The sequence below is a fragment of the Chelonia mydas genome, chromosome 8, assembly GCF_015237465.2.
Source record: "Chelonia mydas isolate rCheMyd1 chromosome 8, rCheMyd1.pri.v2, whole genome shotgun sequence".
NCBI classification, from domain to species: domain Eukaryota; kingdom Metazoa; phylum Chordata; order Testudines; family Cheloniidae; genus Chelonia; species Chelonia mydas.
Genome location: NC_057854.1, coordinates 50,186,672 through 50,213,784, shown reverse-complemented (window position 1 = coordinate 50,213,784; position 27,113 = coordinate 50,186,672). Strand labels below are relative to the sequence as shown.

The 27,113-nt window shown below is 48.2% G+C and overlaps 1 protein-coding gene across 8 annotated transcripts in view; it reads left to right on the top strand.

Moving 5' to 3' along the window:
• The first annotated feature begins 329 nt into the window (after positions 1–329).
• The window catches only part of LOC102944748 (protein transport protein Sec16B), a 46,331-nt gene continuing 19,547 nt past the window's right edge, over positions 330–27,113 (top strand). For 3 of the 8 annotated variants that reach the window (XM_043521158.1, XM_037906386.2, XM_037906384.2), the window contains exons 1-14: positions 330–527; positions 8,416–8,740; positions 9,993–10,099; positions 10,846–10,966; positions 12,231–12,345; positions 13,569–13,716; positions 14,281–14,438; positions 16,894–16,955; positions 18,043–18,178; positions 18,926–19,156; positions 21,477–21,574; positions 22,068–22,149; positions 23,235–23,352; positions 25,331–25,442. In XM_043521158.1, coding sequence (XP_043377093.1) covers positions 8,475–8,740; positions 9,993–10,099; positions 10,846–10,966; positions 12,231–12,345; positions 13,569–13,716; positions 14,281–14,438; positions 16,894–16,955; positions 18,043–18,178; positions 18,926–19,156; positions 21,477–21,574; positions 22,068–22,149; positions 23,235–23,352; positions 25,331–25,442 — 1,754 coding nt within the window. In that variant the 5' untranslated portion in view covers positions 330–527; positions 8,416–8,474. Of the gene's footprint in view, positions 528–5,438; positions 5,583–8,415; positions 8,741–9,992; positions 10,100–10,845; positions 10,967–12,230; positions 12,346–13,568; positions 13,717–14,280; positions 14,439–16,893; positions 16,956–18,042; positions 18,179–18,925; positions 19,157–21,476; positions 21,575–22,067; positions 22,150–23,234; positions 23,353–25,330; positions 25,443–27,113 lie in introns of those variants that run through there. The other 5 variants (XM_043521157.1, XM_043521156.1, XM_027823577.3 and 2 more) reach the window with 5 other exon arrangements.

Below are 27,113 nucleotides of genomic sequence, written 5' to 3'. Positions count from 1 at the left end.
TGCCACTAGTACTCCTTTTCTTTTTATTATTAACCATGCAACATTGTACAGACCAGGTGGCAACAGAAGTCCAGGTATACAACAGAGTCCAGTCATTGGGATTAGCCCGTCAGCCTATCCCCATTTTATCTGCCACTGAGTAAATCTGCAACGCTAATACTCTTTCTGTACAGTTCAGAGTGAGATAACATCGGTTTTGTGGCTGGAGAGACAAAGGAGGAACATTATAAGTGTTACACAGAAACTCCAGTGGCGTGTGGGACATGAGTACTGAAGGACCTTCTTCCCCCACAAGGACCTTCTCAATATGGCAGAATTCAGCAGCTGGAGAGGCCTTTCTGCTTTCTCTCTTGGCATTGGTGCTCAGAGCTAATCGTTCCGACCACCAGCAAAGGCTTCAGTATGAAGATTCCGGCCAGCTGACGTGGCAGAGCCTGTGTGTGTGGGAGCATCCTTGCTAGGGAGCCGGGGCAGAGCCTGTCAGGATGGGATGCAGCAGCCCAGCCTTTGCTTTAGGGGTAGGCGGTGTAAGTAGCTACTTTTCAGTATTCGCGGTAGAGAATAACCGGATTTATTGAAGGGGGAAGAAAGCAAGGGGCGGGGGGGACTTCCAGGTTTGTAAGGCTTGATTTGTAATAGGACCCAATAGAGATTAATTGCCTTTCTGCTACAGCCAAACTGAGAACTTTATAATCCGTATAAAAACATGCTTTGATTTTAACAAATGCCAGCTCTTTGGAAACCCACTTCTTTATTTGGAGGAGCATGGGCTGGATGTAGAATGCCTTTTGCTTAATTTGCTGTAGGCTAAGAGTGACCCTTTTTTGCAGGTTTCAGAGTAACAGCCGTGTTAGTCTGTATTCGTAAAAAGAAAAGGAGTACTTGTGGCACCTTAGCGACTAACCAGTTTATTTGAGCATGAGCTTTCGTGAGCTACAGCTCACTTCATCGGATGCATCCGATGAAGTGAGCTGTAGCTCACGAAAGCTCATGCTCAAATAAACTGGTTAGTCTCTAAGATGCCACAAGTACTCCTTTCTTTTTTTGCAGTTTATTGAACTTTCCTTAAAATCACCAGAGATCCATTCCAGACAATCTTGTTAATTATATTATTAAAATATCACTGTGCATAATTCAGGGGTGAAGGTGGCAAAGTCCAGTGGTTTGGGGGATTGAAAACAGTGAATGTGGGGCAGGGAGACTTGAAAATTTAGACACACAAACTATCTGTTTGGTAATGGGAAAATGCCTGCCAAGAAATGATAAATCAACACCTGGAGCAGATCCACAGAGAGGTGCTATGCTACTGCTGGAGATTGCACTAGTAGAGTTTTCAGCTGTTTTCAGGGGCAGTGCTGGAGTATTGTTTGTTTTATATTTTGTCCTGTATAAAACCCTCACTAATAAATAGGAATTGATATAGAAGCTGCCTCCTCTCTTTGTGCTTAAACCTGTGAAGATCTGAGCCCTCACAACATTGGCATCAATGAGGAGGCATTGGATTCTAATTCAGTCCTGATTTGCCTAGGTCAGCCTGTGTCTTGCAAGATGTTAAAAGGACACGATGCAGGAATTACTGGGTGAGGTTCTACAGTCCGTGCTATGCAGGAGATCAGACTAGATAATCAGAATGATCCCTTCTGGCCTTAAAATCTATGCATCTAATATTATTACAACCAAAAGTTTAAAAATCAATTTTCATACGTTGTGCTGTTTGTTTACTTTTTGTATTTTTCTCAGCTCAGATGATGACGATAGATCAAGGGTTCTCAAACTTCATTGCACTGTGATCCCCTTCTGACAACAAAAATTACTACACGATCCCAGAAGTGGGGACCGAAGCCTGAGCTTGCCTGAGCCCCACGGCCCTGGGTGGGAGGGCCAAAGCCTGAGCCCCGCCGCCCTGGATGTGGGGGCCAAAGCCTGAGCCTCGCTGCCCCGGGAGGTGGAGAGGGGGCAAAGCCTGAGCCTCACCACCCCGGGGGGTGGAGAGGGGGCAAAGCCTGAGCCTCGCCGCCCCGGGGGGTGGGGAGGGGGGCAAAGCCTGAGCCTTGCTGCCCCAACGGGGGGGCAAAGCCTGAGCCCCGCCGCCCTGAGTGGGGGGGCCAAAGCCTGATCCCCGTCACACTGGGCGGGGGGGAAAGCCAAAGTCTGAGCCCTGCCGCACCAGGTCGGGGGACCCAAAGCCCAAGGCCTTCAGCGTTGGGCTGTGGCTTCGGCCTGGGCAATGGGGCTCAGGCTTTGGCTTTGGCCCCAGGCCTCAGCAAGTCTTAATGCCAGCCCTGGCAACCCCATTAATATGGGGTTGCGACCCACTTCGGTTCTCAAACTATGGGTTGGGATCCCAATGCACTAGATTATTTGGGTTGCCCGCACTGAAAGGCAATGTATGTGATACATTTTTAAGGGTCTAGAACTGAGAAGTCTTTTCACCTCTCACTGCTCTGATTCTATTTTTTTATTCTATTTTCCTGTCATTTAAAGGGATACTATGAAAATTTAAGTAAGTTTTAACAAAAATGAGCTAAAAGTAGTTCCAGGCAGTAGATCTACCCCCAATTTCCTCTGCCAAGGTATGGGGTTTTACAATCACAAATTTCTAATTTTTTTCAATTTTTCCCTTGAAGGACTCACACAAACAAGGGAAACTGGCTGACTACCAGGGGTGCAGTAACGGTGACTATAAGCCAAGTGGTGTGAAATGCACAAATCAAACAAACTGAAGAAACAGGGGGAAATATTTCCCATCTAATCTTATTAAAACAATCATAGGTAAAATTTGTCAGAGAAATGTGATTTCTAAGATCTTGTTCCTTTAGCTTTGTTTAGAAAGTATTGTTATTCAATATATAATGTGTTAACCATCAGAAATGTAGTTAAAAGGTCTCCCACACATATTTAATATTACTTTTTCTTTTTTTGAGCATCCTGTATTATCTTTCTACTGTCCCTTTGTTTCTTCCATCTCTGTCTCTTCTTCCCTCATTCTTCTGTTCCCAGCCTCCAGCTCTTCTGTTGTGCTTCCTGGCTTTCCTAACTGATATTTTTTGCAGCTGTCCAGTTTAGGCTGCTCTTTCTGGAAACTTTATGTTGCTGGCCTGGTAGTGTTTCCCTACATCTTCTTTCCTTGCACAGCCTGAGTAGTATAGCTTCTCTGGTCATCTCAGACATAAATAGCATTGATGACTGCTGCTTTGTGCAGTTTAAACTGTGGCTTTTTCCTCACAACACACACTGTCCTTCACTATTTTAGTGGATTACTGCAGTCTTGGAAATTATGCCCCTTTGCAAAGATTCTGCTCATCCTGAAGTGGCTGAGAATTTTAAGATCCCTAATATAAATGATGCCCTGGTGGGAGGCAGGCTTTAAAAAAAAAAGTACCAGTTGCCTACTAGAGAGAGGCCTAAACTTACCAGCCAGAAACCAATAGAAAAAACACAGTAACTCCTTGCTTAACATTGTAGTTATGTTCCTGAAAAATGCTACTTTAAGTGAAACAATGTTAAGTGAATCACTTTCCCCATAAGGATTAATGTAACTCCGGGGGGGTGGGGGGGTGTTACGTTCAAGGGAACATTTTTTTGCCAGATAAAAGACTATATTTTTATTTTTATATATATATATATACACACACAGTATAAATTTTAAACAAACAATTTAATACTGTACACAGCAGTGATGATTGTGAAGCTTGGTTGAGGTGGTGAAGTCAGAGGGTGGAAGACGGTAGGATATTTCCCAGGGTTTGCCTTACTGCTAAATGATGAACTAGCACTTGGCTGAGCCCTTAAGGGTTAACACATTGTTGTTAATATAGCCTCACACACTACAAGGCAGCACAAATGTAGGGAGGGGAGACAGCATGGTAGAGAGAGACAGAGAGACACACCGTGTGTGTGAGAGAGAGAGACAAGCATTGCCCCTTTAAGTACGCTGACCGCACTCTAAGTACATTGCCTTTTTAAGTAGATCAGCAAGTTGAGACAGCAGCTGCTGCCAGCAAGCTTCCTGAGCCCTGTCATGTCCCCCCCTTGCTCTGTGGAGATAAGGTGTAGGAGTGAGGGGAGGGGTACACCCTGACATTAGCACCCCTTTTCCCTCCACCTCTGCACAGCAAGCAGGAGGCTCCTGGGAGCAGCTCCAAGGCAGAGGGCAGGAGCAGCACATGGCAGTGGGGGGAGGGACAGCTGAACAGCCCCGCAATTTATAGCTTGCTGGGTGGCTGCCGCACAGGGAACTTAGGGGAGTGGGGAGCTGATACGGGGGCTGCTGATCCACCCTGGTTCCAAGCCCCCACACTAGCTCCAACGGGCTGCTCTTCCTGCAAGCAGTGGACAAAGCAGGTGGCTGCCAAACAATGTTATAAGGGAGCATTGTGCAACTTTAAGCATGTTCCCTAATTGACCATCAATGTAGCAACATTAACCGGGATGACTTTAAGGGAGGAGTTACTGTAGAAAAGTTATCAACAGGAGTAACCGCATCAGTGCCTGTGTATTGCTTACAACTTTCTGATGGGCAAGAGAAATGTGAAACTGATATGATTGTCTGTTTCAGGACTGCACAAAGTTTTGAATAGCAGCAGTGAAACCGACAAGGGACTTGTTAATTTTACTCTGACAAAGCAGCAACTGAGGTAGTGGAACAATCTGTCTGCCTACTAGTTCTAGTAGCTGATGGCAGGTCAGAATTTACTGGCTCTGGAGAGCTCTATGGACTGGGGTTTGAGACCCCATGGTCCCTGACAGTTGTACACCACATGGAAGGAAGCTTTTCTGAGATTTTCAGTAAAGTCTTTGCTCTGACCTTTGACCTCCAGATCATTCAGTAGTTACAGATGATGGAACAATCAAACATGATTGGGGTTGCGGTGGGGGGGGGAGGTTTACATTTGCTCAAACTATATTCATCCACAGTTAGTAGTAAATTAACTAAGAAGCTTAATTAGCAAGTTTCATTTATTTCTCAGGTGGCCTGTTGGCTGCATGATGAGATCAAATACTGTGGTGATGAGTATGGTATAAGACCATAAATAGAATAGAATAGATCCACTATTTATTATTAATAATAAAAGGAAAAATATCTGTGGTTTTTTTGGACTCCATATGTTGCATGGTGGACCCCTAACCAATGAGAAGAGAGGAACAAATGAAAAAAAAAGAGGAAAGTTGTTCCACTTGTATTATAAGGGAGGGAGGTAACTGGTTAACAAGTTACCATGGGAAGTTTGTCTCCCTTTTTCCTTTAGCTGTTATGGTTTTAAATTCCACGTGTCCCAGGCTGCCTAAATCACAGCGTCTCCAGAAGCCTGAATAAACGCAAAAGCAAATCCCTGACAAGGGCAAAGAAAACAGCCACGGAAGGGTTTGTCCTGAGGCAGGTGAGCAGCCTGCACTTTGCTCTGCTTCGTCAGCGGGGGGGGGACGTCTCTGTAGCAGCAAAGAGCCGGGAGTGCTGATCCAGGTTGAGGGTCAGGCAGGCATCAGCCGATGTGGCAGGTGGACTTTGACAGTTGCCTTTGGGGACAGAGAGAGCTCAGGCCAGGTCTGCAAAGCTGCCGGTGGTGGGCACGTTCGAACAGGTGTGTGTACGCAGATGGGCATTTTGCTGCTCGCTGGGCTTTCTCCAGGTGCTTGTCATCCCGCGGCACCTGGAAAATCAATCGCCATTTCAACCCGTTGCTCCTAGTTCTGGGCTGTGGGATGACATGTACTCAGAATAGACTGACACACAGACAAGTGTGTGCTCTAGAAAGCTGCTCGGTCCAGCATTTTATGCTTCGTGTGGTGTGGAGGGGGTGTGTGTGTCTCAAGTCGAGATCACATTGGTGTGAATTGTGAGTGTTGACCCTTAGAATAGCACAGAACAGTTTTGGTAAAGGTGTGGGAGAGGGGAAGAGATTGTAGCTTTTTGGGTGGGAAGGGGCAGAGGGTTTATTAAAACGAATTGGTGTCAGCCCCTGGTTCCACATGCCCCATAGTGGCTGCACAAAGGACTAAAGAGCTGAGCATGCCTTACCCTTTAGAATGGGTTAGATAAAAAACCCTCACCGGAGCACCCCTGAAATCCAGATTTGGATCCAGGTTTTGTGGCTAGGGACCATTTCTTGGGCATTAGCTATAATAGAGCTGTGGGTGTCTCCAAGCGCTCCATTCTCTAGAAACGTTTTTACTATTACCTGACTTTCTGGATGTGGGGACTGATAACTTTGCAAAGTGAGTGCTGTTACTGGGTTCATTGCCCACTCTATGGCTTCCATGCAGTTCATTTGATCAGGACTTTTGCTGTTACACCAGGCATTAAAGGGGGCAAGTAGCCAAGGGCAGACTAAAATGGTGATGCCTCCAAATTGCTCCCAGGGCCAGTGGTGCTCCTGGCAAACAAGTCCAGCAGTGGGGAGGTGGGATCCTATTTTAGGCCAGGCTGTGGGTCCTGGATCATGCCTTCATCTTCCCTGAGGTCAGGTAGCTGGTCAGGACTGTACAGTGTCTGAGGGGAAGGCTCTCTGAAGACCCCTTTGCAATATCCTCCCACCCCTGAAACGTACTTGCTATTTTGGGGTTGTGGGAAACATATTGCCCAAGTTACTTGCCAGCCTTGCAAGTGCTTGTCTCCCTCTCCTCCCAGCACAAGTTTCACCCATCAAGACTTGAAAAATGTTTCAGACACCTACTAGCCCTAGGACTAATTCTGCTAGCTGAAAGTGTTCCTATCAGCAAGACGGATGGAGTTCTACCAGCCAGGCTGAGGGACAGTGCCCTGGTGAGAAGCTAATAGATGATGTCTAATACATTTGAAACTACACACCTCCAGTTGCTGAAAGGCAGAGGGAGCTTCCTGTCTCTTTACCCTGAAAACTTCTGGCTGCTATGAGGCAGGGGTTCAGCTACTCTACATTTCCCACTTGTATTTATTTTTTTATTCTACGAGACTAACTGCAGTTCCTGCTTTTGCTGCTCTTCGTAGTTTTCTGAGCCATCTTCAGCAGCAGCATTGTGTTTGCACAGTTTCACTGCAGCCCACTGGGTTGTGAGTGACTGATCAGTCTTGTTAATTTCTGCTTAGGGAAAGCTATGAGCAGCAAGAGAGTCATAGAATATAGAATATCAGGGTTGGAAGGGACCTCAGGAAGTCATCTAGTCCAACCCCCTGCTCAAAGCAGGACCAATCCCCAACTAAATCATTTCAGCCAGGGCTTTGTCAAGCCTGACCTTAAAAACCTCAAAGGAAGGAGATTCCATCCCTCTCTAGGTAATGCGTTCCAGTGCTTCACCACCCTCCTAGTGAAAAAGTTTTTCCTAATATCCAACCTAAACCTCCCCCACTACAACTTGAGACCATTACTCCTTGTTCTGTCATCAGCTACCACGGAGAACAGTTTAGATCCATCCTCTTTGGAACCCCCTTTCAGGTAGTTGAAAGCAGCTATCAAATCCCCCCTCATTCTTCTCTTCCGCAGACTAAACAATCCCAGTTCCCTCAGCCTCTCCTCATAAGTCATGTGTTCCAGTCCCCTAATCATTTTTGTTGCCCTCTGCTGGACGCTTTCCAATTTTTTCACATCCTTTTTGTAGTGTGGGGCCCAAAACTGGACACAGTACTCTAGATGAGGCCTCCCCAATGTCGAATAGAGGGGAACGATCACATCCCTCGATCTGCTGGCAATGCCCCTACTTATACACCCCAAAATGCCATTGGCCTTCTTGGCAACAAGGGCACACTGTTGATTCATATCCAGCTTCTCGTCCACTGTAACCCCTAGGTCCTTTTCTGCAGAACTGCTGCCAAGCCATTTGGTCCCTAGTCTGTAGCAGTGCATGGGATTCTTCCTTCCTAAGTGCAGGACTCCGCACTTGTCCTTGTTGAACCTCATCAGATTTCTTTTGGTCCAATCCTCTAATTTGTTTAGGTCCCTCTGTATCCTATCCCTACCCTCCAGCGTGTCTACCTCTCATTCCAGTTTAGTGTCATCTGCAAACTTGCAGAGGGTGCAATCCATGCCATCCTCCAGATCATTAATGAAGATATTGAACAAAACCGGCCCCAGAGTCCCTCTGGCTGGCTGTCTGCAGATTCAGGAAGACAGCTCTGCATTAGCTCATATATGGAAGGTTCTCTTTGCAACTGGAAAGGCAAGAAACATATTGGGATTTTTTAAATGGAAAATTAAATTCTGCAAAAATTGTTGTTTTAGTCCACCTCACTTGCCAGGGAACGCTTCCAACTTGCCACTGGTGAGTGGAAAGGTAGATTTTCCATGCCCGTGGACATTGCCCCCTCTTGAAGGGAGTCAAAGGGACGTGAACTAACGACAAAGCTGATTGGTATTATGGCACTGGAAACATGGCAATGCACTTTGCAGGCTGACTTTGAGGTGGTTTAGATTTCATGCCCTGGGATTTATTTCTTTACAGGAAGCTACAAAACTACGAAAAACTAAACCAAGGAGGAGGAGCTCTACAGCAAGACCCATATGGACCCTTGGGTGCCCCCCGAGCAGCCCCAACCAAGAGGGAGGCATGTAGCCCAGATGGAGGGCCAGGACAGAGGGTCGTGGGGAGAAGGCTACCACAGACCTCGACCCCAGTCCAGGCATAATGGTGAGAGGTATTATCACCAGCAACAGGACCTCAGAACAGGGCCTCAGCTGTGGCCGGACCCATGGCCAGGGGACCAGATCAGACCAGGCTCCAGAGCAGAATATTATGAAAGCAGTTATCTCACTGGACCGTATTCAAGGTAAGGTTTGAATAAAATTAAGTAACTGTATGGATCAAACTGTCCTCTGTGGGTGCTTATCCCTCCACAGTCTCCTAAATAGCCAGTTATTAAAACAGGAGCTGCAGTGGCTGCTTTATTTAGGGTTGTGTAACAGTTTCTATTCTAATTCCCTCTTTATGGTCATGTATAACTTTCTAAAACTCACTTTTGGGGCTGAAATTTTGCAGGTTTGACCTCTATCCATCAGTGAATTTCTTTTGAAAATTGGAACAAATATAATTCAGCTCTTTTGAGTGCTAGGAAAGTGATAAAAATATAAAGAATAATGTAACACAGATTATTTAAGCCATATTAACTCTGCTGCAGAAACAGCCAGGGGAGGAAGGATAAAATGTGGGATGGACACATCATTTATTGAGGAGAAGTGGCTTTGAGTGTGCTGGCAGATACAGGTTTTGATTTGACCAAGGTACGGACCTTGGAAAATTGCATGTTGTACCTGCAAAGTCCACTTTGCAGTGGGTTTTTCACAAAGCTTGTGAAATGCTCTGCTAAGTGGTGTGAGTGAACTGTAAGGGGTTGAGGGAGAGCTCTGGGCACTTTTGGGATTCAGCAGAGAAGGGAGCCCTACTGGGAAGCCCCTTAGGAGCATGGCATCTTCAATTGTTTGCAGGAAAGAGGCTATTTTTTCCAAATCTACTAAACTGCTCATGAGGGTGGATCCCTCTAGCAGAGCTCCTAGGGATATTCCAGAGGTGTCCAGCCAAATGATTTCAGAATTCCACCAAAGCTGGTAGGGCTCCAGTAGCCTGGAGATGACGCTTCTCTGTTAAGAACAGGAGGCGAAGGGAATCTGTTCCCCAAACCTCCCACTCTTGCTCCGTGCTTCAGAACACGCACCCTAACATCTGACCTTGACAATAGCCCTGACTGTGACCCTGCAGCTGACTATGGGGCTGATGAGACCCTGGCATTTATTTCATTGACCTCGTTTCACAACGGAGTCCCAAAAATCTCAGACTGGGATGGGATTTCATTCCACTCCTGATCCCTTGGCTTTTCACCTTGGAACTGATCCAGAATGGACTCTGGTGTCCTGACCCTAGATCTAGTTCTGATGCAGGACTAGTCTCCTGATCCTCTGTTTGGATCTGGAAATGAGGGCGTGGGAGCTGCCCAGTGCCAATATAGTTCTGATGGGGATTCCTTTCTCTTGCTGTCCTTTTGGTTCTCTGCCCTCTCTGTTCTGTATATTTGGGATTCATTTCAGGCAAGGCTATGAGGACCCCTATTGGAGCTACCCATCGCCAAGCTCCAGGGAAGACTACGCTTACAGAGGTTATCACAGACCCTCTCAAGTACTGCAGTATGAGAGAGGTACTGTACATTCCTCTAGGAAATGAAAACTACTTTGCTTGCTGTTTCTTGCTGGCCTGGCCAGTCTAGTGGTCTGTTGCTCTGTTGGCAATTCTTGACAGTTCTTTTAGCATTAGCCCTGTACAATGCATCCCTTCTCTGACATACATATGTCTCTATGTCATGGTGACCAGCCCTCTTAGAGGAGGAGAGCTGGTCATTGCCTCCTCCAGAACCAGCTACTCACCTTTTCTTGATTAGATGGGCTTTCCAAAGAGCATCCCAAGATGTTCTCCCTCTCCTGAGGAGCTGAATTCAGTGCCTCCATTCTCAGCCCTTGAATCCTGGTCTCATGATGCGAGATTTGGGTTTGCATTCGAGAGATATCCACAGCAGTGACATACAAGAGCATTTGAGCGCCATGTAACAGATGAAGCATCAGGTCATTACTGGTCCCAGACAGTGTAAGATAGTGCTGATTTCACTGTGTGATCAGAGCTCGCTACCTGATGACATTTCTGAGCTAAAGGAAATGTGAAGGAAGGGATGTCTGTTACTGTGCATGTAATTGATAGGTGTGTATTGGACGTACAGGCATACACGCACACATACATATATCATAGCACTAACTAGGCAGAATAATTTGGAAGCAATGGAGTGCAAATGACAAATCCTGACTCAATCTTGTCCCTTTTAAAACTTTATTAATACTAATTGCACTGAAGAAAAATACTAGATCTTTATGGTGGTTTTCTCTGAGTGTGCAGATCCAGGGCACGAAGATCCTTATGGCAGACACATGAATTACTGGTATCAGAACTGCTACAGAGACTCCCGTCATGACCAGGAGACCAGCCCATTTGGGCAGAATGATGTGTCACAATACCGGTAAGGGTGGTTAGAATGGGAAGGGAAGAACCTAATGTCTGTGCATGAGCTTTTCGGGCAGGTTTCCAACTTCCCCCTTCAAAACCCAAGCACTAACACGTGATAGAGAGGGGTGCGTGGTTATGCTGTCGTCCCAGATGCACTGGGATGGAATGTCTCCAGTAGCTACGTGCCGGTGGGACCCCACGCTGCACACCCTGAACCTGTTGTGGTTTGCTTAGTGAATTGTGACCTGAGCAAGTAGTCTCAGTTATGCAGCCAGCGGCTCCATTGGCCCAAGCTGTTTTGTGTTAATGTGCATACACGGTTCTCGCTGGCTCTCCTGCAGCTTCCCATGGTGTCACCATTAGATCACTCTTGAAATAGCCTCTCAGGTCAGTTTCAAGGATGTCCTCTACTGTATTTCAAATCTGGTGCAGCCAGGGTTCCCCCAGCATCACTCTGTCGGTGTACATGGCCTGGCCCTGCTCAGTCACATGCTCTGCGGGAGCTGATTAGCGCTTTGGGCAGCACTAGCCACATCCCCTTAGCTTCCTAAAACACAGGCAGTGGGATTATGATGTGTGCATATGGCAAGGGAGAAAGGGTTCCCTGTGCCTTATCCATGCTTAGCATCAGGCTAGCCATCCTAGTGCTCCTAGGGCCTGATCTGATCCCTAATGAAAGACTCCCATTGACTTCAAAGGGCTTTGGATCAGGCCTCTAGATTAAAAATTGTACTGGACAGTGACTGTGTCTGTCCAGCACCGGATACACTGACCCCACGCAGGAAACAATGATGACAGTGAATTGCGTTTCAGTGGCTTGGCCTGTGTGATTGCATCCAGAAGAGGGCTGATGCTTAGGGCCAGATTTTAAAAAACTCTTAAGGCACGTAATGGTGCAGACAATCCCTCTAGGTGCCAATCTGCCTCTATAGGGGCCTAAATACCTTTAAAATCTGGCCCTTAGTAGCCAGTACCCAGCTTTTCATCTTGGCAGGATGCAGACAGAATCCGTGCCAGTGGACTGCAAAACTACTGCTCTGGCTCTTTCTGCAGGAGACTGAGTCTGTTCTAGCAAGCCGGTTCTGTGTATTCTCATTTCCCTTGAATAAAGAGAAGGAGTCTTCACCCCCATGTGGCAGCAGCACACGCGCCACTGGCTTTTCACCTAGGAAAGTCATCAGTATTGGAACTTGATGAGCACATCTGCAGTGGGTTCTGTGGATGGCTCACAACACATCTGCCCTCATGTTGGGTTGGCACTCTGTTCCCTCCCACAGCTCAAAGAGCTACAGTTCCTACGAGGAGAGGTACATCTCTACTCCCAGGCAGGAGCATACTGGGGAGGAGTCCCGGGGGAACTACTTGGAGGACGCCAGCTTCCAGCAATGTGAGGTAACCACAGAGAGACAGATGAGTCGGAGATCTGAGGTTCTTCTGGAGATTTTGGAGAGTGTCTGTCAGCCCATCTGAGTGGGAGTGTTGCATAGTTGTTAGACCAGGCACTCAGGAGGTCTGATGTCTATCCTTGGATCTACCACCAATTCTCTGTGTGACCTTGAGCAAATGCCTTCCCGCCCAGTGCCTCAATTTCCCAGTTTGCAAAATGGGGGTAGTGTTACTTCCCTATCTTCCAGCGTTGATTCATTACTGTTTGCAGAGTGCTTTGAGAGCCTCACATGGAAACATGATGGAAGGGCTGTTAGTATCATTACCACAAAGGCTCCTTCTGTGGGGCTGTCACTTGTACTCCCCATGGCATCTGGAGGCAGGGCCCACCCTTGCTGCACCTGGAACTGGTGCAAAGGGTGATCTTGGTGGGTTTCTCCACCCTCTGTTATTCTAGGACCTCTATATTAGTCCAGTCCCTCCCCACACCAGGGGGCTGTCCAGCAGCACGGTTACCTGCTCCTAGAAGAGATGGTGACAGCTGCCTATGACAGAGGACTGCTTATTTTCACGAGTGACAGGAGGCTCTGTCTGAGTGACTGCATTTTGCAAATGATCAAATGACAAAACGTATCTAGAAAATGCTCATTTGCTTCCGCAGGAGCATATGCGGGTGTCTGTGTCAGATCAGTGAGAGGTATTGGGCTAGAGCCGCAGCTGGTGTCAAATGGTATAGCTCCACGGAAGTCAATGGAACTATGTGGATTTACACCAACAGAGCATCTAAATCATATTCAATAAAACCACCAGGAATAAGCAAAGTGTGACTGAAAGAGTTTTAGAACTTAAAGTTCTTGAGATCATCTGAGGGGAGACGTTGCTGTACCACACATCAGTGGGGGCGATGTCTGTCCCCCTGTGCCAGATCCGCAGAGGACACAAGCTGGTTACAGCTCTTAGCTTGAGACTAGGCAGTTTAGCTCAAGCTGGAGAGACGCCTGTTGTTTGTTCTGCAGGCGCTGGTCCAGTGCCGGCGCTGGCCAAGCTGGGCACTGTGACACTGTATAAATGCAACATGTGTTTGTTGTGTTACAGCTCCATTTCCACGCAATGCAACTCTCACCCCTCTTGCCAGTCTCCCTTCCCACCTTCCCCGTCTGGCAACCTCAGGCCACCATTTTCTCTGCTTCCCTTTCCCCACGGCTTCTGTGGCTTCTCTTTTCCCTCAGCTCCCCGCCCCAGGTGAGCTCAGCTGGCTCGTGCAGTACAAGGATTCCGGCCTCAGCTCCAGCAGCTATGAACTCAGTCAGTACATGCGCGACTCTCCCAGTCAGTATGCCCCAGATCCTCCAGAGACCTGGAGTCCAGTTCAAGCAGGTGGGTGTGAGGTGAGGGCACCAGGCCTCCATGGGGTGGGCAGGCACATGCAGACGCTCTCACAGCGGGGACGGTGGGCTGTATGAGAATATGGCTGTTGCCCTCACGTATGAGCCTGTAAAACATCATGGAAAGTTCGAATGGCCATTACTGATGCTTAAGGCCAGATTTTAAAAAGCTTTTAAGGCACCTAACAGTGCAGACAATCTCACTTGGAAAGCAGCATGTGGAAATTACCGGGTGAGGCTGGGCATCACCCAGCAGTACTGGAGGGTGGGGGCAGGGTGATGCTGGGCATTGCCCAGCAGTACTGTAGGGTATGTCCATATAACCCAGTGTTAGATTTAGTAGGGACTTCAGTCAGTTCAGAGAAGGGCTGTTTCCCTGAATTCTGCCTGGCACAGTCTGTAGGGCCTTGGCCCCCGTACCAGCTGGCGGAGAAAGCTTGGTGCTGCCTGGAAGCATGTTTGGTGCTGTCCCTAGGGCTTTCCCCCTGTAACAAAGCTTGCTGAGTGGCTGTGAAAGGGCTGGCTCTGGACTGTGTGTACATTTGTTGCTGTTTAGAGGAAGTCTCGCTGTCCACCATGCACCCCGTGGCACCCCAGAAGTATTCTCTCCCTCATGTGCCAGTGTGCTTTGGAGCAGGAGGCCAGCTGGTCCGTGTGTGCCCTAACTCCCCGGCTGATGGGCAGCCCGCCCTCATCGAAATGCACAGCCTGGAGGTAACCAACCACCCAGCCACCTGCAACTGAGAGCTGCCATCCCATCACCCACCTGCACTGCTCCATAACCCCTCATACCCTCCATCCCCTGCCCGTACTGCCCTATAATTCTTCGTACCCTCCCATCCCCTGCCTGCACGGCCCTTTAACCCCTTGTACCCTCCCATCCCCCACCTGTAACCCCTCATACCCTCCCATCCTCCACCCGCACTGCTCCTGTAACACTTTGTACCCTTCCATCCCCCACCCACACTGCCCCTTTAAACCTGAGGGCCCCAGATTGAGGGACCTGAGTTTTGTGCTGTCTCTCCATTTCCCTGAGCAGTGCCAGCTCCCTTCCCGCCCACATCTCACTGTTTCAAACAGTGCTATGGTAAAGCACAGTAGGATCTACACAGACCAGTTAAGGAACAACATGTTAGTGTGCTTTAGAAATCAACCCCTCCCATCACACCATGGAGACACGCCCTTAGGAACTAGCCATGCCTTACGGTGACTAAGACTTTAGGGTTGAGCAGTGTCCTTAACCTGGGCTCAAGAGGACATCATGTGCACCTTCACAGCGGGCTGCATGTTTTGGCAGCACGCTCTGCCGTCGTAAAATGGAATCACCCAAAGCTGTGGTACTCTGCTCTGGAGCCTTTGGCCATAGTGCAGACGGAGGGATCTCACACAGGACTAGGGCCATTCTGGTTCTTACAGGTCCTTGAATGAGACTCCAAGGCAGTTCCAGATTCTGCACAAATTGCTTTTATTGGCAGGTCCTCTGTGTGAGTGACCTGGGTTGGCTCTTGTGCCCTGTAGCTGTCCAAATGACTGGTCTCATTGGGCCAAAGGCCTTGGAGTCACAACTCTCTCCTTTGAGCATAAGCTTTCGTGAGCTACAGCTCACTTCATCGGATGCATTCATTGGAAAATACAGTGGGGAGATTTATATACACAGAGAACATGAAACAATGGGTGTTACCATACACACTGTAACTAGAGTGATCACTTAAGGTGAGCTATTACCAGCAGGAGAGCGGGGGGTGGGAGGGAAGGGAACCTTTTGTAGTGATAATCAAGGTGGGCCATTTCCAGCAGTTGACAAGAACGTCTGAGGAACAGTTGGGGCGAGGGGGGGATAAACATGGGGAAATAGTTTTACTTTGTGTAATGACCCATCCACTCCCAGTCTCTATTCAAGCCTAAGTTAATTGTATCCAGTTTGCAAATTAATTCCAATTCAGCAGTCTCTCGCTGGAGTCTGTTTTTGAAGTTTTTTTGTTGAAGTATTGCAACTTTTAGGTCTGTAATCGAGTGACCAGAGAGATTGAAGTGTTCTCCAACTGGTTTTTGAATGTTATAATTCTTGACGTCTGATTTGTGTCCATTTATTCTTTTACGTAGAGACTGTCCAGTTTGACCAATGTACATGGAGAGGGGCCTCAAAAACAGACTCCAACGAGAGACTGCTGAATTGGAATTAATTTGCAAGCTGGATACAATTAACTTAGGCTTGAATAGAGACTGGGAGTGGATGGGTCATTACACAAAGTAAAACTATTTCCCCATGTTTATCCCCCACCCCCAACTGTTCCTCAGACGTTCTTGTCAACTGCTGGAAATGGCCCACCTTGATTATCACTACAATAGGTTTTCTTCCCCCCGCTCTCCTGCTGGTAATAGCTCATCTTAAGTGATCACTCTCCTTACAGTGTGTATGGTAACACCCATTGTTTCATGTTCTCTGTGTATATAGATCTCCCCACTGTATTTTCCACTGAATGCATCCGATGAAGTGAGCTGTAGCTCACGAAAGCTTATGCTCAGATAAATTGGTTAGTCTCTAAGGTGCCACAAATACTCCTTTTCTTTTTGCGAATACAGACTAACACGGCTGCTACTCTGAAAACTCTCTTCTTAGGAGACAATTTGAGGGAGCACAGTCTGGTGGCTAGGGCACTAGCATGGGACTTGAGACCTGGGCTCAAGTCCCTGCTCTGCCACAGACTTTCTGTGTGACCCTGGGCAAGTCCCCTAGCTGCACTGTTCCTCAGTTCCTCATCTGTGCTGGGGGGTAATAGCCCTGCCCTGCCTCCCACAGGTGTTGGGAGGATACATACATTAAAGATTGTGAGGTGCTCAGATATAGCAACGATGGGGGCCATATAAGCACTTTAGATAGACTGTGTTCCACAGCATCTGCCCCTCTTTTCCCCTCTGAGCTGGAGCCTTCTCCCACCCAAAGGACTGCAATCATAGGAGCCAGATTCCATTGTAAAAGGCAATTGCTTCTTATAGTTGTGTGGATCAAGATGGTAAACACATCAGTGCATATGCTCCGGGATAACATGTATGCCCAAAGACGGCTTTGAGAAAAGCATCCCCAGTACTAGTAAAGCCTTTGCCAAAGCAATTTAGCTTTCAGACAGGCCTCGGTCACTGTTCTTAAGTCTCTGCTCTTGCCTCCTAGGTAATCCTTCATGACACCAAAGAGCAGGAGGAGATGCGAGCCTTCCCAGGGCCTCTGGTCAGGTACAATGCCATTGGAGGTGTAGAGTAAACCATGCGCCCTATCAGCATTCCTTTCTGTCCCAGCATTCAGCTTCTCTCCAGGCTGCTACACACACAGCTTGACCGTTAAAAGAGGATATGGTCACCCGGAATTAGAGATGAGCCCAAGCCATGTAATTTGGATTCATGTTTCAAACTCCCCAAAGCCTCGGGGTGTTCAGGCCCAGGGTTTTGGCTAGGCCCTTTGTAAAGATAAGGACCATCGGCAAAGTCCAGGTCCACATTCAGCAATGTGCATGTGGTTGGTTGGATCTGTGGGTTTGGTCTATTGGGAATGCTCAGAGACCATTGTTTGACTGTTTGGTTCTTATTTCATAACCAAGTTCAAGGAAACCTGGGTTGTAAGAAGGGTTTGTGGAACAGCCACAGTGGTTTGGATGAGCAGGTGTTTCAGTCCTCTCACGCTCTGCAGAACCGAAGTCTGATGTTGCGCTCCTTGGGAGCTGAGCTTCAGTAAGAGTAGACCTGAGGAACATCTTCCCTCAACCCATCATGTTCAATCAGGTTTGCTCTGCATCACATTGCTTATAATGAGATGCTGTTCAGTCACTCATGAGAAAAGCTGAGAGATAAAACAGGCCTACTTAAAAGAAGAGCAATGAAATTACAAAAAGCATTGAGCAAGCACAGAGGCTGGGTGGAAGTCTGAGGAGCAGAGTTTAACAGCACAGTAGAAGGAGACAATATTAGTGGAGTGGCATTATAGGTGCTAGAGTCCAGTCAGCTGTGATGTTCTCTGCAGATAGATTGATCTGGATCAGGTTAAAAATGTCACTGGTATACAAAGAAGGGGTTTCAGATACGTTCTAAATGTTTGAGGCTTGGCCATCTGAAAAATGGGAATCGTAATAACCAGCTTTATTACATGTTTTGTCTTACAGATGCATTGTGGTGTTATTGATATGCATGTGAATATCTCTGATTTTCTACCTCTCCTTGAATTTCGGGAGTCCTCCACATAACTCACAGAGTCCTGGGAATCCTCCCTTATGCTGTTCAGGATGTCCTGCCTTGCACTTGCCAACATCTTCTTTGTTTGTTCCTGCAGGGAGGATTTGCACAAGGTGGATGTGATGACGTTTTGCCAGCGCAGAGTGGCCATGAGCTGTGATTTGGAGACTCAGAGAGGCAGAGACTCAGCCCTGCTCTGGAAACTCTTGGTCCTCCTTTGCCGGCAGAACGGGGTGTGTGTCCTTTTGCGTTGTGATGCGTTCCACTCCTTTTGAGTCTTTTTGGTTCAGTTAAGGATGGCTCGTTGTGAGAGTCCTTTTGTGTGTCTGAAGCAGCCAGGTGCTGCTATGGGGGATCTTAAATGCATTTCACTCCCCCATTAATGTTGACCACCAGTGCGGCCCAAAGCACCAGGTACATTGAAGAGACACCTCTCCAGGGCTGTTCCCCAAAACAGGTGCAGCACCTTTGAAATACCAATGTTCCAATGGAACAGCAGCACCTAAAGGGACACTGTCAACTTAATTTATGAGCCAACATTCCTGTCCAGAAGGAGATTAGTGTATCAAACCCAATCTGTAGGAGGTCTGCCACTGAATGTTAGAAGGAATCAGGACCAGACCACTGAGATCTATAAAGTTTGATTTTTGCTATTATGTCCCTTGTTGATGACTCGTTGCCTTGACTTTCTCTCCACTAACACTGTGTATATGTGATTAAGACAATGACACTCACTAGGACAAAAATCATATGGGCCACTGATCTTCATGCTTCAGGGCATAGATTGACCAGGAGTGGTGGGTCAGGAAGGAATTACTCCCCATAGTACAATAATATTTGGTGTGGTGCATTTGGGGGGATTTATACCCACCTCCATATTATGCAGTGTTGTCCACTGGCCAAGGCTGGATACCAGACTAGATGGGCCACTGGTCTGTTCTAAGATGTCAGTTCTCATGTTCCTCCATTTCCCTGTGCAGTCCATGGTGGGTTCAGACACAGCCGAGCTGCTGATGCAAGACTGCAAGCGCCTGGAGAAGTATAAAAGGCAAGACCCAGTGGCTAATCTGATCAACCTGACCAACGAAGAGTGGCCAGTGCAGGGCTCCGGGACACCAGACCTCCTCACTGGGGAGATCCCACCCAGCATGGAGACACCAGAGCAGAGAGTGGAGAAATTCACCAAGCTCCTCTTCTATGGCAGAAAGAAGGTAAGTAGGGTGCATGCACACCTGTGTCTCAAGAGAGTCCCCACTGCTTCCTTTCTAACATTTTCCCTGCCTGCAGTGGAAAGGGTGGGTTTTCCAGGGCCATGAACCCCTCTCTGTAATTGATTGGGAGGCGGTCTGAGCAACGCAGCTCTCATTTTCCCATGGGTGCTGGCGGTGATACCTCCACAGTGCTCCTGTAACTCTCACTGGCTCAGAGAGCCAGAGAATTGGGTCCGGGTCTTTCTCTGATTGCAGTGCGGAGTCTGTTGCTAATCCTCCCTTGGCCCGGTCTAACACTGGCTTGTCTTTTGAAGAGGGCTCGAATGGGTGGTAGTGGCTAAGGAAGGTCCCTGTGTCACTGTGCCTTAGGGGGTCACAACTGAGAATACCAAATTCAGCACAAGCTGCTGGGGAAAAAGGGCAGACAAACCCCAAAACTGTTGGTTGTTTTTCCATGAAATATACCAATCCAGCAACAAAAGTAATCTTCTGTCTCACCACACTGGCTAACAAGAAGTCAGGAAGGCAGTCTCCTTAGGTACTCCAGTCCTGGATTCAATACCCAGACACTAGACTTAATGATGAGTGGTTATTTAAAACCAATTTCATCAAACAAAAGGTTCTTCTGATCCCAAAGGACCAGCCACATACCCAGATCAATATATAACTCAGATCTTACCCAGTAATCACGCCATTGCCAATCCGTCAATATCGAAAATCTAAAAGTTTATTTATAAAAAAGAAAGAAAGGTGAGAGTTAAAATTGGTTTAAAGGAATCAAATACATACGACAATTGCAAAGTTCTTGGATCAGGCTTGTAGCAGTGATGTAATTAAACTGCTGGCTTGTTAAGTCTATGGTTGCTTCCAAATCACTGGAAAGTCCTCAGTCCCTTGGTTGGAATGCTCCCATTAGTATAAGTTCATAATCCAGAGGTTTGAGCAGGAAAGAGGCAAAATGGAGATGTTTCCAGGGCCTTTTATAGCTTCTGCCAAGTGAAGGGAAACCCACTGTTCTAGTTTGTGGAAAATTACAGGTAACAAGATGGAGTTTGGAGTCACATGGGCAAGTCACAATACTGCATTCTTCGCTTAGTCATAGCAGAGGCAATTACCCATATTCTAGTTAGAATGTCCTCAGGAAAGTCCATTAAGTGTAGATAGGCGTCTTCCATGGTCCATTGTAAGCTGAGTGTTCTTTGATGGGCCATTCAACTTGAATAGTCCCTTCACAATATGCTCGCTAAATACCTTGCTGGTGTTATCACAGGAGCAAACATTTGAAATACAGGTACATAGTTAATAATTGTAACTTCAGATACAAAAATGATACATGCATACAAATAGCATAATCATATTCAGCAAATCATAACCTTTCCATAGACACCTTACTTGACATATTTTGTACAACATTTGTTGCAAGTATATAAAAGCGGTAGCAACAATGATCTACGTGGTCATATTTTAATCAGATAACATCACACCCTGTTTGTAGAATTAACCCCTGAACCTGCATTAGGGCAAAAATGTCCCACTGTTGCTAACACCAAGGCAGCACCACTGATGATAGCAATTGCAGGAGCTCTGCTGTCGATAACCAGTGTGACAGAGAAGCCTTATTGGGGTGGGGTCTAATAGATACAGCAGGGGTGCTGGAACAATTTGTACAGTGGGGTTGCTGAGAGCCATTGAACCAAACTGTAAAACCTGTGTGTGACGGAAACCACTTCAAGACAGGGGTGTGTGGCAACCCCTCCAACACCCCTAGTTCCAGCACTTTTGGGACACAGTGTTCCAAATTGTAATGGCCAAGGGCATCTCATCTAAGAGCTCCTGCGTTTGCTATCACAGTTGGAGCTGAACTGGTGGTCGCAATGGTGGGAGGGAAAACCTCTAGTGCAGAGAAGGCTTTAGTGCCCAGTCTAGGATTCTGACTTTGTGGCATTAATTGCTAATAGGCAGCCTGGAGCTTGCAGTCAATGGGACAGCACTAATACTTTTGTACAGGTAGGAATAAACATAAGGAGGTCTGGGTGATGGAGAACAATTTATCTAAGCTGGCTCCAGATGGGTAAACCCAACAGTCACATCATCCATTGCAGGCTTGAGCTGGCCTCATGTTTGGGGGACATATTACACCCATGGGAAAAATCAATTCATTTCTCGCAAACCCAGCTCCCTGCAGATGGGAAGAAGCCCCAGGCTAGGGGAATCCATCTGTAGGTCCCATGCTTGGCCTTGGAAAGTAAGGACCTTCTTTTCACAGCAGTGGGAGAGAGAGAAATGGTAACAGGACAATTTTTTTTCCTCCTGACTGTAGGAAGCCCTGGACTGGGCCATGAGAAGTCAGCTGTGGGGTCATGCCCTATTCCTGTCAAGCAAAATGGACGTGAGGACCTACAGCTGGGTTCTGTCTGGGTGGGTAAGAGCTGCCAGAACATCATGCTCAAGAACCTTCCACGTGATTGGCCCCCTCCCCTGCAATTCACAGCTGCATAACATCCCTGTTGAGTCTCCCACTTTGTCCGTGCTTCACACAACCTGAGCCCTTGGATGGAGGATTTCTGCTGTTTGTCTCTCCCTACCTTGGAGATGAGCAAGCGGTTTGGGCTCACCGATCACTCTATCTTAGGTACTTACATGGCCACCTCACTGCCGTATCTGAAGGCCGCACACTCTTTAATGTATTTATCCTCACCCGGCCCTGTAAGGTAAGGAAGTTTTATTCACGTGTTACAGAGGGGGAACTAAGGCACAGAGAGGCTAAGGGAGTTTCCCAAGGTCATAGAGGAAGTGTAGCAGAGCAGGAATTGAACCCAGACTATCCATGTACTACGCTAGTGCTCTAATCACTGGACTGTCCTTCCTTCCTGTCAGCATAATGGCCTGTCTCTCTGCTCTCTATTTGCAGGTTCACAAGCACGCTGGCCCTCAACGACCCTCTGCAGACTCTCTTCCAGCTCATGTCCGGAAGGATACCTCAGGCTGCGCTGGTACTGAATGGAAAAGCATCTGGCTCCCTCCCTGCCCTCAACGCCTTGTGTTGGTGTAGGGTAGGGGAGTGGGCCTCAGTGGCACTCTGCAGTGCTTCATAGGATGACATCTCAGTATCATCAATTTGTCCTTTAGGATGTTCACTGCAGTGAACAGCAAAGTAACAGGCCATTTTTCACTGTGCTGCTAATCTGGCTGCCTGCTGCCACCTCCCAGATGGCATCAGGGTCCCTGCCTATTTCTGTTTGCCCCATGCGACTGGGGTAACCATATCCTGGTGCGGTGATGCGTTTGCATGTGCATGTCCGTGCGCTGCCTCGATGCATGGCGACCCGGTATCATCACGTGCCAATGCAACGTCGTGAGGCAGCACACTGAACAGTCGGACACTTTTAACTGTCTGGCTCACAGGGACAGGACAGATTCATGCCAAAGGGGCTGTCCTGTGAATATGGGATGGGTGACAACCCCAGTATGACGTAGTGACCCCTGCTAGCACCAGCACAGTGGCATTCCTCTATAGGAACCTGATACAGTGGGGATGCAGTGTAAGAACGTAGTGCGCCACATAGGATTGCATGACAGTGTGCTATGGTGGCACAGGGTGGGGGAGGCATGGAGCTGACTTGCAGAAGGTCTCTGTGGAGGCATGAAAGAGCACAGGGGCCTGGAATTTGAGGGGACATGGAAAGCTCAGGCTGACAGAGGGAATGCCGGGAGGGTGAAGCGGCCCAGCTCAGCTGATTGGAGTGGAGGCTGACACAGAGGCATGATGCTAGGTGAATGTTTTTGGTTACTTGGCATAAACTAATTGCCATTAAGTTGGCTTCTTGCAGAAGGCGCAAAGTGCCAGGCAACATTTGTGAAGCCACAGTCAGAAGCAGGAGAAGAGAAATGCACTGTAGCTTTTCTGCCTCCTCTGCCTTTAGGTCTCACTTGAACAGATTTAGTCACTTCATTTCTTTATTCACAGACAGTGTTCCTTCCCTTGTGATGCTTCAATAGCTCTGTACCTAGTAAAGGTCGGATCAAGGAGCTAAAGCAGCCAAACTATTTATTCATCTTTCTTTGTTTCTGCTCCCAGTGCTGTGGGGATGGCAGATGGGGAGACTGGAGACCACACCTGGCAGTGATGCTGTCCAATCAGGTTGGGGACACTGAGCTGAACCACCGGGCCATCGTCGCCATGGGAGACACCTTGGGTGAGGAGAGGTGATGACTGGGCTCAGCTGAGCGGCCCACACTTAGCGTCAGATAGGACGCCCCATTGTGCTTACACTTTAGCGTACTCCATTACAGGAGGTGGGAGGATGGTGACATAATGGTTAAAGCTGCCTCTGGGTTCAAAACCACCCTGGTGGAAATAAGCTTAGTCTCGGTTCTGTCCCCACTGTAGAGCCAGCCACATCACCTTCACCACCGCGCACAGCTTGGCCTTGCTGGGAGCGTGCGCTGAGCATCCACTTGGAATGCCATCTTGCTCATTTCATACCAGTGGTTGGGATCATTGGTGGTGCACAGCTGGAAAATTCCTACTACTGCTACCCAGAAAAGAGGAGCTCAGATATTTACATTCCAGTTGCAATAAGATTTGCTGCCACAAAATAGACACTCAGAAATGTACAGGCCACCCAGAAAGCACAGGTCAACATTTTCTGATGTGGATGGCTAAAGTTAGACACCTAAATTAGAAAAGGGCCTTTCCGAGATGCTGAGTACACAGAGCTCCCGCCGGCCAGGCTTCCCTCCTGCAGAAGCCAAGTTCAGTTTTTAAATTTTTGTCTATGTGTATGGACCCCCCGACATATACTTCAGTGGGGCAGAGAGAGGCCTTTTGAGAACAGGTGGCTGACAAGGTGCCCGCAGGGTAAGGTGAGCCCATCTAGGACTGGTGGGACGGCTGGCTATCTGCTCAGCTCTCTTGGCCAGCCTGGATGTGTGTCTGTGGAATTGGTGGCGTGAGTGGATATCTGCTCAGTTCTCTTGGCTAGCTTGGGCTTGTGCTGCTTGTGTGCAGTTGGGAGTGAGTTTGTATCATGGAGTGGTTTAAATGGGTGCAGTATGTGCTGTTGTGAACTCACTGCCCACCATGAAGGAACTATGAGCTGGGGCGACTTACATACGTTCAAAGATGCCTTCTCGCCCCTGAGCCATCCGATGCCAGCCACTGGTCTCGCCTGCCCCTGCATAGGTCATTCTGGGGGACTGGTGCAGCAGTCTTTTCTCTCGTGAATTCCCTACACTGTGACCTTGGGGCTCTGCTGCTGTCTTCACTCTTTGCTTCCAAGATGAACAATCCTTTATTTCCCTCTTTAGCTCAGCCCCATGACTGTATTATTAAATTACTGCACAGCTTCTATTAAAGTGCCATAAGATGCCTTGGCAGCATAAGGGGCTATGTAAGCTGTTGTAAACCGATGTCTGTATGTTTGTGAGCCTTGACAAGATTGTGCATATGCTCCTTTCCATGTAATTGTGTAGTGTATGAAATTGTGACTGTGCGTCTGTGTGCTTGTGTCCAAAGGCCTGTATCTGCCTGCATACCCCTGCCCATACACCTGTGTGCCTGGCTGCCTTTAATACAGCGAGCCTACATGTTCCAGGGCAATGTAACGTGTGTGTGGAGATGTACCGCAGTATATGTGCAGACATGGGTGTAAGTAACTGCGTAAAGACAGGTGTGCAGGGTGGCAGGGAAAGGAATGGGAATATTGCTCTCCCCTACACGCTCAATCAGATAATAGACACTGTATACTCCTGCTGGTGAAATATCCCTATCGCAGGCTCTGAAATGCATACCTCTCTGCCCTAGTGCATGGGTCACAGATGTGGCTGACAGAGAGACTTAATCAGCTTATTCTTAGTGCCAGCTATGCGGTGACAATGGTAGAAAGCCTCACCACAGATCTTGCTACATGGAAACAACCTGAAGAAGCTAAACGGGAGCCAGACACTTACTGGCATGTGCTTCTGCCACCCAGTCAGGTCATCTAATGGAAAATTAAAACTTGATGAATAGCAAAATAACAGTCGTGCAAGAGGATGTACGGTGAAGGGGTTGCCTCGGGGTTGGGGGCCCTGGATGGGCAGAGAGGGGAGATGAATACAGCTGTTTTATCGTGCGCATTTGAAGGTGTATTTTTCTTGTGACTGGCTTTTGTCCATCTTCTTCCTGTCCAGCTGGGAGAGGGTTAATACAAGCTGCTCACTTCTGCTATCTAATGGCGAATGTCCCTTTTGGTCACTACGGGGTTAAGACAGACCACATGGTCTTGCTGGGCAGTGACCCCAGGTGAGTAAGCCAAGCAGGCAGTCTCCTGCAAATATTTACAGTTGTCATTCTTAGGAGTCAGAACAGCTCCCCCAGGGATCTCTGAGGGCTTTACAAACAGGAACTAACACTCCTCGGAGGGAGACCTAGTTTACAGTTTATTTATTTATTTTAAAAATGAACATTTATTAGAGTGGAGCCCCTGGCCCTGGGGGGAGTGTTACACACATGCCCGCCCCCCATGGGCACTGGTACCCCTGGGCAGCACCCAAGGGGGCACTGGAGAGTCCATGGAGGAATCTGCCCTGTGCCAGGACCTGTCAGACAAGACAGACGGAAGGGGGGCGAGGAAGCTGGCCACCCAGCACCATAGCCCCCAGGGCAGACGGGGACCAAGTCTGCCTGGCGTCTGCTGGGGGCCCCGGGGTGGGGGCCCTCCCCAGGCTATCTCAGTCCAAGTTTCTTCTTCTCTTTCTGCTTCTTGCGCACCACATCGATGTTGTGATCCTTCCACATGCTCTTGCGCAGCTTGATGGGACGTAGTCATTGGGGTCCTTGAAGCTGACAAACCCATAGCCCTTGGTCTTCCCGGTTAGGAACAGCAAGGTGGAATGCTGCACCTAAGGGCATCTCTACAACAGTGGCATAGCTGGGAACAGAACCCAGGAGTTCCCTGCTATCCTCGCTAGAGTGCTGTGCATTGTGCTAATGGCCAAAGGTATACTGGGAATGATGGTGCCATTCAGAGACTGGCACTATCAATGGTGCCAAATCAGAGATTTCTTAAGGGGGCAAATTCCAGTCCCTGCCTCCCCCCAACACCGAAGACCCTGTTCCATCCCCTGCTCATTCCTCCCACCCTGCAGGGACCCCAGGCTTCCCTTGGCTGGGGAGTCTCCCCGCTCTTTTACCCGCATACCACGTGAGCCAGGAGCCGAGGTCTCCTGCGCATTCTCCTGCGCTCCAGGAACAGACTCCCCGTGTGCCAGTTCACAACGCCACTCACTGAAATTTGGGCCAGTCATCCCTCTGTCTGTATGGAGGGGTGGCTGGGTCACATTTCAGTGGCATGGCAGCCACGCAGCTGGAGCAACACTCCAAATCGCTGCACCCTAGGTGACGGAAAATGCTGCTGTTGGGTATTCGATTGGTTGTGTTGAGCCAACTAGTTACAATGGGGGAGGCCCAGCCCACATTCTAAAGAGCCTTGGAGGGTGATCCACTTGGCACTCATTCTACAGGTAGAGGGGCTTAGGCACAGAAAGGGCAAGGGATGCTCCCAAGGACACACAGTAGGTCCCTGGAGAGAGAGAAAGACACACTGAACTCTGATGCTCTCAGGGCACTGAAGGGGTTATGCCAAGCAAATTGGCAGCCACATTACCTCCTGGATGTGTGGGTTGATCCTTTCATTGTAGTCACATTAGTGGGGATGCACTGAAGCAGCCCAGCACCCAGGCAGCAGCAGTGTGCAGTGCTTGAAGGTAGATCGGTGTTTGGGCAGCAGTACATTTGATAATGTGGGGAGATGTTTTAACACACGTGAACGTTTTCCTCCTTGCCCACCCCTTGCCTTCCAAGCTCCAAAACATAAATACCCCTACCCACATATATCAATAACTGGAGACTGGGTGTATCCCCCAGGTGTTAGCTGTGGAGAACCCACCTGCCATTAACCAAACTGGCCACTGG